At 41.9% G+C, this 17,655-nt stretch overlaps 1 protein-coding gene across 5 annotated transcripts in view; it reads right to left on the reverse strand.

Moving 5' to 3' along the window:
• Positions 1 to 17,655, reverse strand: part of TRIM2 (tripartite motif containing 2) — a 75,275-nt gene that overhangs the window by 35,348 nt on the left and 22,272 nt on the right. For 4 of the 5 annotated variants that reach the window (XM_086611473.1, XM_086611474.1, XM_086611477.1 and 1 more), the window contains 2 exons: positions 6,096 to 6,277; positions 3,728 to 3,965 (listed from right to left, as the gene is read on the reverse strand). In XM_086611473.1, the coding sequence (XP_086467599.1) occupies positions 3,728 to 3,965; positions 6,096 to 6,229 (372 nt within the window). In that variant the 5' untranslated portion in view covers positions 6,230 to 6,277. Of the gene's footprint in view, positions 1 to 3,087; positions 3,120 to 3,666; positions 3,966 to 6,095; positions 6,278 to 17,655 lie in introns of those variants that run through there. The other variant, XM_086611475.1, reaches the window with a different exon arrangement.

The raw sequence follows: 17,655 nt of genomic DNA on the forward strand, positions 1-17,655 counted from the left end.
CAGCCCTTCAAAGTTCAGGTCTCAAGAAAAAGGCTCTCACCAATCACAAGCCTCCCTTCTCTAAAATCACTTTTGAATAATCACATCGTTTATCCTCTGCTTTCTATTTGTTTGAATTAAAACAGCAGTTCAGAGTAAGAGGATGAGTCTGCTCTTTGCTAGCCTTCTTCCTCATCTCACACACATGCTCAATTCCTCTGTCCCGGGGCTAGTGTGTACCTTAGCTTTGTATGTTTTGGCTTTTAGTAGAATGTAAGTTTGGCTTACCTGAGGGCACTTCCCAGATATCTGCTAAAATTTAGAATGCGGGGTTTTGTTCTCCCTAGTCATAGCTTTTGCCTTACCCATGCAGTAAACCTGAAAGCTTTAAGTACATTTTAAAAAAAGTTTTGTAAGACTCTCATGACTTACTTAAACAACATTACCTACAAGTGAACCACCCAAATCCCTTGTATGACTTTCCATTTCAGTCAGGTATGATAGTATCAGTCACACTATTGCTTCCTAACTGTATTAACTGTTCCGTGTGAGGCAGAACAAAATTTTGCCAGCAGTGAGCTCAGTTTATTAGTTCTAATGCTCATTAAGAGTCTAATTCTGACATTCTGAATTTTTTCTTTAGCCACAATGGCACACTGAATATTGCAGAGTACAGAGAAAATTAGATTATACTTTAAGGGGATACACAAGTAAGTGACATGGTGGCAAGTACAGAGGTGAGGAGAAAAAACAAGGTTTAAAAGGTATGTTATGAAGCCACTTTATCGGAATATCAAGGATAGGTGCTTTTTTATTTCTGTAAGAGATGCATACAGGCAGTAAGCAATACCTGCACAAGTTCAGGAAATGTTTTTCTAGACAAGATCTTATACCTGTCAAGCTGCCAAGCTATTCTGTGATCTTTTCAGAAAAAGCTAGTCAGAGATAAGGCATGCTCTCGTTACAAACATTTACTTTAATATTGAGTACGCTCTCTTGTTACACTCTATAGGCAGAAAAATACACTGCATCTGTAAAAGCATGGATCTTAGACTCTGGGCTGGCTTTCACTTGAAATTCAAATGAAACCCAAGCATGGACTTTTCAGGATGGGTGACTGCGAAGAGGCTACATCACTTTTATATTATGAAGTAATGGACCTAGAATTTCACAGCCTTCCCTGTCCTGGCTGTTGTACCTGCCCTTAAATGATCACAGATCGTTTCCAAACCAGGATGTTTACATCCAACAAGAGCTACAGAGGTTTAGCAGCTGAGAATAAAGCCAATCTTATTTTAATGTGTAGGTAGAAGATAAGAATATTCTGTTAGGTTCAAAAGTTCCATAATATATGTGACCTATTACCCTGATTTGACAAGAACATATATTTGTACTCTGTGTTGGGTGAAAATGAAGCATTTTTTTATAGTTCAAGCACAGGAAACTCTCTCTCGTGTTAAGATACTACAAGCTAAGTTTCATATTTCGTAAGAACACACGCAACAGAGGCCACAACAGAGGATGAGAGGATGTGTGCAAAAGGAATAGGATACGTACACATGTATGGAAAATCTGAGGGGTGGGAATAAGAGACCAACTGGAAGGGAAAGTACCTAATCTACATGGCCTGAGGAAGGCTACGTTATAAGCAACAGGCAAGCCAATGAGAAAGTATCTGCACATCAGTTTCTATCTGATTTTAATCAGATTTTAATCCAGCATGGCTGGAAAGATTGAAAAAACTTGTTTAAACAGAAACTTATTTCTGAGCTAATACAAAGAAAATCTGTTAATACTTAAATGAAATATACTTGATGCAGATTTTTCCCTTGAGAGTAAAAACACAATGGGTCTGACCCTACCCAAAGCAATACATCAAAATTAATGGAGAAAGGATTCAATGCAGAATGACTGCTGGTTCTGTGAAGGCATTCTTCTCCAGCTACCACCTCAATCGTCTCTCATTCCCTGAAGCCCCTCACAAAGGTGCTAGCATCCAGGCACTTGCCACACAGTGCCCTCCTGCTGTGTACCCATGAAGCCAGCAAAAGCCCATTTCCTCAGTCAGGCCTGAGGTGTCCAGCATCCTGCCCTTTGGCCAGACCCACCTGGACAGCCTCAAGCAGCTCTCTCCAAAGCTCATCTCAGCTCCTCCCATCACAAGGACTAATGCGTGCACTTCAGCTTTTAATTTCCTAGCTCCACAAAGCTTTAAATTTGGGTCATCCTCAGCCTGTCCCAACCCTCCCAGGTACTTACTAAAGCAAGAAAATATTCCCACCACACACTACTCAGAATCTTAAAGGGCACACTGTGTTTCAAGGCAAGCCAAGTAAGTTTGGTATAGAGGACTTAGAAATCCACCTTTCCCTAGATAGTTCTCGGAGAGGTATAAGGTGACATATTTTTGATTGTAGGCAAACCAGCTTTTTCTAAGCACACCCAAAGAATTATCAGCTGATAATGTAAAATGCAAAACAAGTAACATCTTTATTTTGACCTTTTTCTGCATTTCACATTCAAATGGCTCCTATCACGATTGCAGTATCAGAGAAGAACTATGATTCATTTTAAGGAGAGCCAATAAAATGTAAATAAAAACTAGGAATGTATTAATCATTAACCACTACACACACATAGGTATAGTGCACATGAAAAAAGTTACACCAGTTATTCATTAATCAGAGCGTACAGTAAATCAGTTCTACAAGTCCACGTAATTCCAGCAGGTCAGTAAAGGAGAGGGAAGTGAGCAGTTCCTCTGTAAGAGTAATCACTACCTATCAGCTCAGTTATTCCTGTACAACCTATACATCTAAACCGAGTATCAAATAAAACATTCTCAGATAGTTGTCTTAAAATACTGGCACATATTTCTCGGCTTGCATAGAAGCACAGCATTCAGTTATATAACACAGCATCGCTCAGCATTGCCACATGGTCTACTTACATGTTTGCATAAGCCTCGCTATAAGACAGGAGCTCATATGCCTACCATGAAGCCACACAGGTTAACAATTAATGAAAATTGTCAAGTAAGCAGAGTTAGAGCTGTTCCTGTAATAATCTGGGAATACTTACTCAGTCATTACTTGCTAATGAATACACTGATATGATTTGAGGGTATATGTGGGGGGATGCTAGGCAAAAAAGTAGGTGGATTTAAAAAATAAAGCAGCCTCCAAGGACTGATATGTGAGATGCGTGAAACACTGCAGATAAAGAGAAGCTCTCTGTTTCTAGCCTGTGCTGACCCAAAGCATCCAGAGTTAGGACATCCTTTTATTTGGCTCCGTGTTAGTATGCTCACATAGCTTCTGGTACTGCCTCAGTGTGCAGGTCAGTTAGCTTACGAGGTCCTCGCCACATATTGTCTAAACAAGCACACACGTTCCCACAGCAACGGTGATTCTACAAGCAAGAGAGCTATGGAAATCCATCCCAAAGAGGCACAGGCACAAGGTTCAGCACTTGCAGGACAAAAATTTTGACCAAATGTGATAAAAGACAGTATCATCCAAGATGATTGGTAAGATGAAATAATATCCTGACTACTTTAAGATGTTCCACTAAAAGCATTTGAGTTAATTTTAAGAATGATTTGTCTTTTGTTGACGTCTTATAAAATCAAAGAACTAGTGTGATTCCAATTTCCCCAGTATCTTTTTAGAACAAATTATAAATGACAAACCAGATCAGTCAGTACATATAAGTACCTGCACATATCCCAGAAGTTCATCTCACTTACATTTCCATCATGATTGGGGCAGGAGAGTGGTTTGCCAGCAGCAACAGCGGTGACAGTCTCCAAGATGGAGGACTCTTCAATGCTGTTATCTGGCGTTCGTTGCAGGACATCCATTAGGTTGGTGATAAAGAAGTTGTTCTGGAGTGCGGAAACTCCTTTCTCTGGCAGAATGGAGGTCTGGCGGCACACGGGGCAAGAAAGGGTTAAGCTATGGGCTGGAATGTAATTCTGTAGGCACCTATGGGGAAGGGAGGTGGACGGGGAGAGAGAGGCAAAGTATCATCAAAGAGGAAAAAAACTCCCTTCAGTTTAAGAACTGGTTTGAAATACTACTACCCTTAATTATAAAAGGAAAGGTACATCACCAGGCTTCAGAAGTAAAAGTCGTTATGGGGATTTTTTTTTTTTCCTTTAAACCTTTTGTCCTCTGCCACATGAAAAAAGGTTTAATAAGCTGACATCATTATAAGACTTATGTGCATTTCTTTGAGATATTTGTGCAGAGTGGATCTGTGCTTCCAGATATTTACTGCATCCTGCTCACAGGGTAGTAAAAATGATAAACTATCAGATAAAGTTTGACAGACATGAAGTTATTGCATCAAGTATTTGAACCTGCGTCTTTAACTGACTAACCTGCGGTTGACCCTTGTCTTTCCAATAGAATCTCCTTTAATAACTTGTATTTGTGGGTTTAGTGTTTCAGAGATAAAACCTGGTCCCAATGAAACCAATGGAAATTTTTCCATTTATTTCAATTAGGAAAGTTATTTGGCAGTTAGCCAGAATCAACAGAGCTCTCTTTACTACATACAGAAGCATGTCCTAGGTTATCACGGTTTATGTTAAGGGGAGCTTTGGAGGAGATTTTTGTTTGTGTTTGATTTGGGGGGGAGGGGGTGGTCGTTGGGGTTTTTTTAGCAAAACTGAATTTCACAGAATATAAATCTGACACAAAAGTTCTGTGATCAACAATATATAGCAGACTGGCCAAGGTGACGGTTAGTTTCACTTTTGGCCTTGAAAATCAAGTTAACAGCTGCTGGGCATGCAACATCCAACTGCAATTTGCAATTCAGTAGTCCGGTAAGCACAGGAAGCTTTGCAGAATGCAGTTCTTAAGGGGACCAGCGCTACACCAAATTCCTCACGAGATGCCAACCACGAAAGTGTGACCTTGCACAGCTACACAGCTCTTATCCACTTCCAAGGGCTTTGCTTGCACCATTCTTCATCCCCCCTTGGCAGCTCTCCTCTTGACTTCCCAAGTAAGGAGACTGTGAAAAGCGAGCTTAGGCTTTGCAGATCAGCGGTACACTGGAAGAGTTCTTCCAGCCTCTCTCCATAACCAGATCAGCATAAGAGGATTACAGGGAAAACCAGAAGCTGACCTTAGGATTTGCTCATGAACAGAAGTCAAGAAACTTATGACGTGGTGGTGAAAATCTTGACTTCACTGAGGATTTCACTGCTGACTTCAGTAAAGTCAGGGTTTCCTATGCTTCTTCAAAAGACCAGTTCATCTGACACACTCAGAGATACATGATTTTTTCTTGCACTCTGTGCAAAATTAGATACGCGCACCACAATTCTAACTAAGAGGTGAAAATCTCCTGAACTAAATGTTCACACAAACCACCATTTATTAAAATTCTCCTGCCATTCAATATGTAATCCAAAGAGTTGCATCCCATCATCAGATAAGGAACTCTAACCAATAATTCTTCAGCTAACTTTTCTGCAGATGCTGTACTTTCTCCACCATTTGATGGATAATATAACATTAAAGTATCACTGTGTGTATTCAATTTGTTCAGCTGAATACAGTAGAAAGCAGGTTGCTGTTCTCTCTCATCTCTTTTCAGAGAGTTTTTCCACTTCAGTCAACCAAGCTGCAGAATAATGAAGACATTTAATCACAGGTTATTAATAATGTACATATCATGGCTAACCCTGGACATTAACGGATGGGATAATTATTTCTCTGCTTAGTAAATCAACAAAGAAAGGATTTTATTGTTTCTAATTATAGACTAATCAGTATAAATTTGAGGCCATTAATTTGACACCCAAATTCTGACTGCCATCACGTTTCACATTGTTGAAATTGTATTCATTAGTTTCATTGGATTTACTTTTTATTTACTCTTGCCTAAAGGGAATGTATTCCACTGCTGTCTCTTCTGCCTGCCTGCCACAAACCACAGTATTTTCCTACATCCCTGCCTCTATAGCCTTCCCAGACTTTATCATGCCTTAACATGAACTTTTACAAGTAAAGAGAAAAGTCCCTGTCCCAAAGGATGAGTTGTTCTGTGCCTGTTGCATGAGACAAATACCTAGTTACCAGCATGAGGAAAGGACTTACCTCTCGCAGAAAGTGTGCAGGCAGGGAAGTACTTTGGGGTTCTTGTAACGGTCCAGGCATATGCTGCAAATCAGAAACTGCTTGTCAATCTGACGGACCACAGGACTTGGGATGTTGGAGCCTTCACTGGCCATCCTAGACCACTGACATATGGGTCCTGTTCCCTTCTACCCTGCACACTGCTGGAGTGGGGTGAGGAAAAAGAAAAAAAAAAAAAAAGAAGAAAAATGGCTTATAAATTCCATGAAATAACAAAATCAACAACTAATTCACTCACGTTTCATCCTTGTGCAGGAATTCATATTTCCACATAAGAACAAAACAGTGAAGAATTAAACTTCTAAACTGGTTTATCAGTGATGAGAGCCTGGGAAACAGTCAGCCAAGTCTACACCACTACACATAACACCTCTGTCTGAGCAGGAATTCTGGAAAGCCATGTTGCCTCTGGACTGAGGGAGTTACAAGGCTGTCTGGTTTTAAAGAAATCCCATGATAAAAACGTTCTCACACCAGCAGGTTCAGCCAGTGCCAGCAAACACAGAGTTTCTTACGTCTATATTACCGGCAGCAAAATGCTTAAACTGGAATTGCACCAGCCAGTCAAATGGCTGTGTCACAGACAGAGTTTGAAAATGGTTCACCTAATAATTATTTCCCTTATCAGTGCTGGTGTTGCCAAAAATATGGTAGGTTTGGACACCAGGAAGCCCCCAAGAAGGAACCTCCAGAACCAGCCAGCCCCTGGGAAGGGAGTGCTCAAATTCAGCATCAGCAACAGAGGTGAGGTAGGTGAAGTGAAAATCCTTATAAAGGATAAAAGAAATTGAGGAAAGGAGAGGCAACTGATAGCTGCTGAGGATCAGCAAAGGTCAGGTGAAGGATACATGAAGCACATCCAAATAATAAACACAAGATAAACGGCATTCTAGGCAGAAAGAGTAGTAAGAATCATGTTTCTAGGACTGAGGGCTCTTCATAACCCTGGCATATAAAGCATGAAATAAAAGGGTAAGAAAAAAGCCTACTGACTGACAGAATTAAAATTGCAGGTTAAAGGAACACCAGCAGGCTTGGAACTCCTCCTGTCCTGGAACAAGGCACAGGGAGAGAAAAACTCAGTTTCTTTTCAGCTGGAGGTACAGATTACAGCCCACAGTATTAGTATGCGGAAAGAGAAACCAGGAGAGGAAAAGGAAGGAATCGACCTCAGAAAAAAGTAAACTGACTGCTAAAATAGTTTAGGAAAACCTGACAAGCAAAGACCCTGGCAGGGTGGCCCAGCGAGAACTACTCTCTATGCATGTTTCCGGGGGGCCAGAGTGCAGGGAGTCGTGGGCTCGCTCCCTGGGGAGCCGACCGCAGCATCTCTGTCGCAGCGCTTTCTGACAGTCCTCCCACACCCACAGCGACACACGGGCTCCTCTTCCTCTTCTGGCTGGGCTCCTTCACTGCAGGTACGCTCCTGACCTGGTAACTTCTTCTCTAAACATTGCCCATCCTAGTTTTTAGTCATCCGTTTCAGACAATTTGGTATTTGGCTTGAGGGCAGTTCAGGCTTTCCAAGACAGAAACAACAAGCCCTCTGCCTCCGTGCTGATCACGCTCATTCAAAGGTCACTCAATTGAACAATGATTTATTTGCATGACCCGTAGTATTTTATCAGCAGCGTTACATCAGATCTTCTCCCTGTACTGAATGCACGACACACTAATCTGGCCAAGCTGAACTCATGCTGTTCTTCCTGAGCTATGTATTTAGTCGTACAGGTATGGTTTACTTACTACATTGAGCACGTGGCTATTTCTAGGACAATGACAGTGATGACGGAACGTGCTGTACTGACTTCCCTGATAACATGCTCCTGGGGAATCACCTCTGTGCTAGCAAGTACAACAGCATAAAGTTATTCACAATTAAAATACCCAACAGCAGAAACTGACATATAATTTGATGCACAACACTTATGGCAGGCCCTTTTATTTCCTTTTTTCTCCAAGAAAGGGGAAACTGCAAGGTTAAAAATTGCTATAATGCTTGTACAATACAATGTTTGATCATTTGTTTCACTTTTTTAATTTCTTTCCCCATAGTAAGATAAAATGTGAATAAGCATAAACATTAATTTATGTCACCTATTTAAATGCCATAAATCACATACAAAAACCTTAGGAGATCAATTAGGAACCCATATTACTTTTAAAAAGCTTGAGTTAAAAATGGCTTTACAAGAAGTGGAATGAAAATATCCACCTTTCACAAATGAGAGTAGAAAGAGCAGACTATCAAATGCAAGACTAGCAAACTAGCAGACTATTAATGCATTCATGCATTGGCAGTTGTTGTGGGTTAGGCCGCTCCGGCAACCAAACCCTACTCAGTCGCTCACTCCCCCACCCCCAGGGATGAGAGAGAGAATCAAAGAAGAAAAAGAGCAACAGCAGTATAACGTGAGGAACTTCAGTGATGTGTTTCAGAAGAAAATTCAGTTCGCCATTAGTGCAGCTGTTTGCCTTCCACTCTCCCTATGCAAAAGTTAGGGGTGGGGACCCAAACAAAACAGGGAAGACAGTCAGACGCAGGAAGACTTGTTATTGAAAGCACAGTTTCCAATCTGGACACTGATACATTATGAACAGTATCATTATTATTTTTTTTTGTTATAGGCTAAGCACAGACTATTTTAAAAAACCTGTACTTATGAAAGAACAGGTCTCCAGTGAATGCTGCCTGTCATTTAACACAAGAAATTTTTCTAGCAACCAGATATTTTCTGTAATTTCATCCTTCCGTCATCAAGTACTGCTACGCTAGCAAACAGTGTTTATACACAAAAAACTCCTGCTGCCTGAAAAATTTCATATTGATTTAATCTGATCTTCATCTTAGGCTTTTTACATTCCTCCAAGCTCATTGCAAAATCGGGTGATTCTTAGTGTTTCATACATACAAAGTTCACATCGGCCACTGTCAGTGAAAGAAACCATTAACAATTCAGAAATAAGTGCTTTTAGTATTTGATGTTTTGTCTGGAACATAGCAGGCCATTACTGTCATTTATCCCCTGTGCTCACGTAAATCAGGTTTAAAACATGCACCTGAAAACAGAATTTCATCTTTACATTTCAAGCTTTGGCCACTACCTGGTACAACAACTTCTTACACAAGTGGTTCATTTTAAAAAGTTTTTTCAGTATGGAATTTCCAGGATTCTGCAGCCTCCCTGAGCCAACTTCACCTTTGATGCAATTTTGATGAATGTGATGTACATACAAGAAGAATGTTTTTTCCCATTGACTCAATGAAAGCATCTGTACAATAATCTTTGGATTATTTGAGGAAAATCTGGAGATTTTAGACGATGCTTTTGAATTTCTCCAAAAACAGTATTTATTCTGATTTACTGCAGTGCTTGCAGTTCCTCAAAACAGCAACATGAGTTTCAGATGTATTAGCAGTGGAAGATTTCACAAAGTATTACTATCTTTAGGAGAAAAACGTTCATTTTTGTAGTAGCATCTTCTGAGCTTGAAAACTGCCAGAGCTCTTTCAGGAGGTTCATTCTGTCTATCAGAGTGCAGCTGAAGCATGAGCTTTGAAAATTAGTCTGAGAATCGCTTCTCCATATACTTACACTTCATAATTTAAACATGCAAAGTCAAAGGTTTGTGAAATATTGCACCAAACAAGACATAAACCCCCACCTATTTATCTACAAGACGCACACACTGGAAACCCAGTTCAGGTTTGCTAAATCAAGTGCAGAAAAGGGTTCTGAAACATATACCCTTTGTAACCCCTCAGGCTCAAGGGTTGTCACCTTTCCAGCCACTCCAAAAGTAACATTGTTCTTTTTTCTTCTGCTCGGAGACAGGACTATTGATTATCATTCAAAATATACTATACAGCAAAGAAAAGAGAAAACAATGGCTCTCTAAGCTAGTGGAAAGCCTTGCCCTGCTACGCACGCGTGCCTTCAGAAACGAAAGTCAGGGTGCGGCCCCACCCATATGAACAGAACTTCCTATACTATTAGAAAAGGAAGAAAAAAACATTAGGATACAGCAAATAACAGTTCCAGAAGAGATGTTTCAGATAAATAGAGCCATGTAATAGGAAAGTGCACCCTTTCTGCAGGCATCTTCAAATGAGCTCTGAAATTCCTCAACAGTTACCAAATTCTCTATTAGTTTCCGTGGCCCGGCCGAGAAAAAGACATTGGGAAAACATATAACTCTGTTCAGTTCCCAGGATTTATTCCTAAAAGAGCAGAATTCTCCGTTGCTGATACACTGCTGTCACTGAACTCCACCCAGCCAGAGCTGCAACTAGCCTGAAAGTACAGCCTGAGGAGAACAAATTGCTTGCAGCTTGTTCATCCTCTTCTTATCAATGGTATTCACAGCCCAGAGGGTCTATTCATGTATTATGAATGAAGAGGTTTCCAATGGCAACGCTTCCAAAGGAACGGTTAGGCCTGGAGAGCCGTAAGAAAGGGTGGGGAACCTCAGTAACCTCAGTTGCTTCGAGGACCGGGGGAGCGGGGCTTTAAAAGCCCTTAAAGCAGATACATCGCCTGCCCACAGCCTTTAGGAATAAAGAGCAGATTCAAGCCATTTCTAGCAGCAGCCCCAAAATCAGCCGATACAGAACACACTGAGCAAATTAATAATCATCACCACCACAGAGTCCACTTGCGTAACAGGCTCGATAAGCTAAATTTGCATCCCTTTCTCTCCCACTCTTGCCATCGGCTCGGTGCCTTGTTTAAGACACAGCCACCCTCCTCATTCTTACAGCATGCAGAAGCATAACAAACGATCGGGGGGGCCAAAACAGAAGGAGCAACCCAGCAGCAGCCACCAGGAATAACACTGAGCAAACTTGAGCATTTCAGACCTACCCATCTTTGCAGAAAAATAGCTTAATCAGTGCAGTGCTGAGGATAAAATCCTTGCAGGGACGGAGCTGCAGTTCCGCAGTAATCCAAGCGAACAAACCATCATCTGTTAATGTTTCAAGCCTCACGCGTGGAACTGCTTGAGAATCCCTGTCACAGCACAGTCATTATTAGATGCACAACAGATTCTGTGCTCTATGGAATGACGCTCCATTCCACGAAGAGGACAGGTGGAAAGAAAAATGGAAGAATAAGAGGAGGCCCAGTGAAGTCGTCATGAATTTTTTTTTTTCCCCCGGGTCACTTACAAGCGGGAGACCCCTCCAGGATTCAAACCAATCAATCTTTATTTAGCACATCTTTTTCTCACTCAGCCTGTGTAGAAAGACTGCAGCAAATGGTGCAAGGGATTGTGGGATGGGGATGCAGCAGAGAGCTGCAACCAGATTCGCTGGGTTATTTTTTTTCCTCCCTACTCAGCAATCAGCTGTTCCGAGGCTCCGCGCAGGGCCATTGAATTTGGGCATCAGAATGTTATTACAGGATTAGCGGGCGGAGACGGCGACCGCTGTGCATCTGGCATGTCAATGCCACTAAGAAATACATATGCAAATATAACTCGAAAATCGGAAAAAAGGATTTAACTCCGAAGGGGAGAGTAAATATTACGCAACATTCAGCACCAGGGCAGTCGCCACAGATGAAATGAAAGCGCTTTCGTTTATAAAGGAGATAAAGCTTAACACTTAACGATTCCACCGTGATTTTTCCAGGATTCAGCGTATTTCTTGGAACATAATTCTTTCCTGCTCCAACTTTCAGCAACAACAAAAGACCCCACAAACGCTCTTTGTCTCTCCAGATGTTTGAAGCAGAAGCACAGAACCTCTTCAGAAAGCTGTGCTACTGACACACAAACCAGCAGCACTTGCTTCTCCTACAGAGCTGCGTATGTGACCTGACTCAGACTCAAGCCCAATATTTAAGGCAGCAATTAGTAAACTCATATTCAAGGAATGCGAGAATCAAAGCTAACAGTCTGTTCAACTTGCATACAAACGTCAATGCAAAGGTGTATTCTCTTAGTTAATCTATTTACTTGTTTAAAAAAAAAAAAAAAAATCACAGATCAATCCAGATTTTATGAGGCTACTACCAAGGGAAATAAAAAGAAATTCGGTGTCTGGTATTTTTCAGCTATGCAGAGAAGGTTGTTTAAAAGATGCTTGTGTATACACCGACAATACTGAAGTAAAGCAACATAGAATTAGCTTTGTCTTCCAGTATAACAGCTGGTGGTTTTTGCAGACAAGGTAGTATTTGCATCTCTAAATACAGTATATCTTTTCTTTTGAAAAAACAAATCATATGCAAGTATTTCGGCTAACTGAGGCTAACAAAGCTTCCCACAAATAAAAGGACACAAAGGTCCATTTGCATCAAGAAGAAAAAATGCAGGCTTTAAATACTGTCTGTGCTACTCTGACTTAATTAGGACAGATATAGTTATTTTAGAAGTTTAAAATGTTGTCCTAAGCGCTTCAAGCACAGTTTCCAGAATATAATATTTATTCTCTTCTTGGACTGATGAGGTAAACAGTATTAATAATCATTTAATAATCATTTAGCATGACTGAAATGTAATCTAAATTCCTGTTAAAAATACTGGTTCTGCATACATCGTTTCCTTTCTACTTGGCAATCATTCAGCCAGATTGATTTCAAGCATCAGGCAGATCCAGCCTGGTTTCCCTGGGTACTGCCCACATGGTGAAAGCATGTTGTAATCCAGTTTATAACCTGAAATGAAACATCAGGCAGTGTGTGTGCATGTGTTCGGATTTTGGGTGCTTGTGCCAAAATACTGCTCCTCCTGAGTCCCTCAACATGTGCTGAACTCTGCCAAAGAGAGAGAACAAGGTATGTTTCGCTTTAGCTCCAACATTCAGCAGATCACAAGAAGCAGGCATCTGCACAGCACGATTCACAGTTAAAAAAAAGGCCAGAGATTTCAGGCAAATTTCTGGAAGGATGGTTTTTTATGTTTGGTTACGTTTTTGGGGGTTTCTTTGGTGGTTTTTTTCTAAACTGTCTAGAGACACCCCATTGTAAAGACCAAGCAACATATTTCATTCCAACAACAAGAAGCAAGGCCTTTTGTTTCTGCCACTGGAACAAAGACACACTTAAAACAAAAATCAAGAGAGGAAATTCGCGAGTGGCACCTCCAGAACCAAGCAGAAGACCCTTGAACAGAAGTACGCAGACATCACTTAGCTGCTAGCTTTTCCTTGGTAATTTCAAGCATCATATTTATGTGCACTAAAACAGAATGACAAGCATTGCTCGAGTTACTGTTTCTATTTACAGTCAGTAGTAAGGACTACATACCCCTCTAATCAGAACCGATCCCATAACATACCTCATGGCCAAAGGAGACTGCAGGAGTCACAGCTGCAGCCACTCTCACAGGGATCTACACCTGCAAATGAGAGATTGCTTCAAAGTGCAGTTCTCTTGTAATTAACTCTGAGAAGCTGCCTGCTGACAGTGAGCTGATATTCTGAAAAAAAAAAAAAATCCTGCTTCTTCAACAAAACAAAAATGTACCAAGGAAAACAGGACAAAAGTCATAACATGTCCCTTGAGATTTTTGTTCTTACATGTTGAATGTTGATATGTGGGTTTCTTCTCCCTAGTGAAGAGGAAATGGATTCATAGCTCAGTGAATGGTCTTGCACTTTACCCCCATAGCAGTTACTACCAGCCTGTTTCAAACAGGTTTATTGTATGTGTATGCTTTTCAAATTGAGAGATGGGAGTGGGGGTTGTTGTGATGTGCTTGGGTTTGAGTTTGTCTGATTTTTTTAAAGAAAAGAACAGGGTACTTTCCCTCAGAAATTTGCTGCACTCATTGCTGCTGACTTATCTGTGTCACTGCTGACTAGTGAAGTAAGTTCTGGAGAAGAAAATACATGGCAAATGCCATATGCCATCTTCATAGTGCCATGGAAGAGTGATCTAGCCCCTGTTATCATTCCCTGTAAATATCATGGGTTTTGAATAATTTATTCTTTTCCCTGTTCCAAACACAACCTGAATTCATATTCTTAGGGAGCCCATAAATAGCCAGTTACCAAAAAAACCCCACAGCTAATTTACAGACCATAGGTAGATATTAGTATATCCTTCCCTAATATTGAGTAAGTCATCCAAACACTCCTGGTTAAGACTAAGGGTCTGCACTGAAGTGTTTACTATGAATTGACTGAAGGGAGAGTAGTCCAACTCAGCCTGCTGTACAAAAGAGATTTTAAGGTCGGCAGCAAAAAAAAATTACTGGGTTAGCCCAAACTAAATGGCCAGATAATACAGTCCTGGCAATTAAGACTGACTGGAAAATAAGAGGTGGGAGAGATCAGAAATCAATTACTCAAAGCCAACATGCTGGGAATGAGGGCTAGTCTGGGAACACAAACATAGGAGAGGATGGGCTGTTACAGCCATCACCCAGCTCCACATCCTTAATTTGACCCTGGCGCCAGCAAAGCAAGTGGGGTGAAACAGCCAAGTTCTGTCTTTGTGGGACCATATCCACACCAGGAATCAAGAGGCCCTAGTCATCCTGGCAGGACAGCAGTGGTGCAGGCGCCTTTGCCTTTCACCACTGCAGACCCAGCAGCTCCCGCAGAGCAAGTGCAACTGCCAGCCCTGACTCCGCATTCTCCAATATCCCAGCCTGTAGGTCACATGGGCTGGGAAGAGCCACCGCTCTGCTTCCTCTCACTGTAGGCTTGTAGCTAGAGGGCACATCTGCCCTGAAAGGAGCTCTGCTAGGTCCTGGTTCCTCCCCACCAGCCACAGCCTGGAGCCATCATCACTCCCCCATCCTGTGATCCAGTGGAGCAGATGCTTTTCCCCAAAGCTTGTGACCCAACACATGGCTTGTCATAGCCTGGGAGGCAAAGAACTTGAAAGGTTTGCCTGGGATGTAAAGCTGGGCTGCTGGAGACCTTCCCAGCCCTGCCAGCACCCGTCCTCCCATGCCTTCGCCACCTTATTCTATTTCCTTCTACCTTCTGCTTATGCCTAGTTTAGCTTGCCAAGGCTGCAGCTTTTGTGGCACAGCTGCAGCCCGGCTGGGACAGCCTGGCCTCCCTGCTCAGCCAGCCCTAGCCTGGCTGGTGTGACTGCACTCCCTGCCTGTCTCCAGCACTGATGCTGCAAGTCAGGCAGCACCAAGCACAAACTGCTTTTCTCCCCTCTGTGTTAATTCTTTCTCTTTCACCTTTTGGATAGTTGCCATTGAGGTGGCAGGGCCAGGCATTAGGGTCACCAGAACCAAGCTCTATTCTGGCATTTCTGCATGGCAATGGGCTCACCTTCAGTACCACTGTCAGATGCCGATGTCATGAATTAGTTTTCTTTTAAAAGCTTTCAACTGCTAAAGGCACAGGAATAATAGGAATAGAAGCCACTGCTATAAATGAAAGCCTTGCTTAATAGCTTTCCATGTTTAATGCTTTGTTGCTTTTTCCTCCTTCGTTTCCTCAGTCTGTAATCAAAGCTTATAACAGGGTGAACACCTGAAATATATGGATGGGCCTCGTAAGACATCAATGTACTAATGCTTTATACTCCAATTAGTAGAGAAGGGAAAGCTTATGGCTGGCATCTAATATTCCCTTTTCTTCTCTCTTCCCATCCCCACAACTTCTGCCTGCCTCTGCAGTACCCCTTCTCCACCACCCTTTGGTGGTGCAATAGTCCTGCTTCCATCTCCATGGACCCCATCTCCCAGCTGCCCTGTCCTTGGGTGGAGGGAGGACCTGCTGGTGGCTGCCTGGCGCACACCAGCGTACAAGAGTGGCAGGTTAGAGCTCGTGTGATCACACAGTCATCACTCAACTGAGATATGATACCTACAGTTAAGGCTATTTGTCTGTCTGAGGTTTTCAGGACCTCATTTTGGGTCAGGGCTTTGCACGATAAATTCCAGCACACTTGGAGCATACTGAATTTACTGCACATGCAAGGACAATCTGAGTGCTTGCATTGGAAGTCCATGAATCCCCAGTCAAATGGCCAATATTCTCACAAATGAGATTTCAGAGAGAAGGGGTAGGAAATGAGGGGAAAAGTGCATGTCAAGGGAAATGATAGGATTAAACTGTCACTCATCAGGTTAAATGACAGTTTCAGAGCTATCATTTAGGGACCTTTCCATGTTTAATAAAATGAAATATTCTCAGGTGAGCTATTTACAAAAACATTATCTGCAGTGAGGTAGGTTCAGGTAATTATTTCAGGGGCTAGATGTTATGCAGGCCTAAGTAAAAGGATTTTAAATTGCACACTTGCCATTCAAAGCAGTGAGTCAGAGCATTTATACTGAAAAAAAGCCCTACTCTGTTAACTACCTAGTGCTGTTAACATCACCCTTACAATTGTATATTTTTGACTCTCTACGACTACCTATTCTGTTAATGCTCTGTTGTGCCTTTATAGGTACACAAGCTCAAATAAAATCAAGCTGAACTGACAAATAATTAAAACTGCATATCAAATCACTGCTGCTTCCATAAACATCTGCTCTGAAATGCTACCTGAAATAAAAGAGTTCCATGGAGACTCCATACTAATCACTGTTAACCCTCCAGGCACAGGATAACAGGCAGTACAGAGGAAAAGCAGGAGGTTGAGCAGGAATCTATTTGGAAAGAGGTCCTTGGCCTTTTCTACATACTGTTAGATATAAGGTACATTGAAAAATGCTCTAGGCATTTTCTTCAGAGTTGCTGAGCAATGGCAAGAAAGGTAAAAGCAAGTAGCAAACGCTCAGTGCTTTTGGTAGGGAACTGTGTGGAGAAGGTTAAACTGCTCAGAGACCATCTCCTCCACTCCCTCCTGAGACACTCCTCTGGATCTACCCCACGCTGTATCTCCACTTCATCTTACAGTTCTGCAATTATCCCTTTATAGAAGGGGTAATACACATCAGGTACTGGAGCATAGTCATATATTCTCTATTGACCACTGCAAAGTAAAGCCTCTCTGCTTCCGTTTCCATTTGCTTCAGCAGGATTTTGTCGAACCAGCACAAAGTTCGAATCAGCAAGGGAGAAGGCAGCACCCAGCAATCACCACATGCCATGTAACTTCTTCATAAATTTAACTTAGAGACTACCAGCCTTTAGAATTTTTTGCCTGCAACCTTCAAAATCCCACTTCCCAGCAGATATAGCATATGGCAAATAAACAGGCAGAAAAAACCTAGGTGTTTCACAGCAAGAAACAGCAGAGAGAATCTAAGCATTAAAAAAGCAAACAATGGAGGCAGAAAGTGAAGGAATTCACGTCGTCTTAGCGCACAGCACACAGCAGATACGGTCCCCCCGCAGGTAAGGTTTCTGCCTAAAACACATCTTGGGAAAGGGACTAAGAGGGAGGGAGGAGGAAGAGCCCCCCTCCAGCCTGTGAGCTCGCTGAATTCAGGCTCACATCCTCTGCAGCACTTACATTGTTTAAAAGACGAAACATTGGTTGCTGCACCTCCATATTTACCTTAGCTTTTGTACAGTACCCACCTCATTTTCTCACCCAGAGCCCAGCAGCGATGTTATCTTCTCTATCTGCTAAGTCTTCTTCTGTACTGAAAC

Source organism: Tauraco erythrolophus, chromosome 5 (assembly GCF_009769465.1).
Source record: "Tauraco erythrolophus isolate bTauEry1 chromosome 5, bTauEry1.pri, whole genome shotgun sequence".
Classification (NCBI taxonomy): domain Eukaryota; kingdom Metazoa; phylum Chordata; class Aves; order Musophagiformes; family Musophagidae; genus Tauraco; species Tauraco erythrolophus.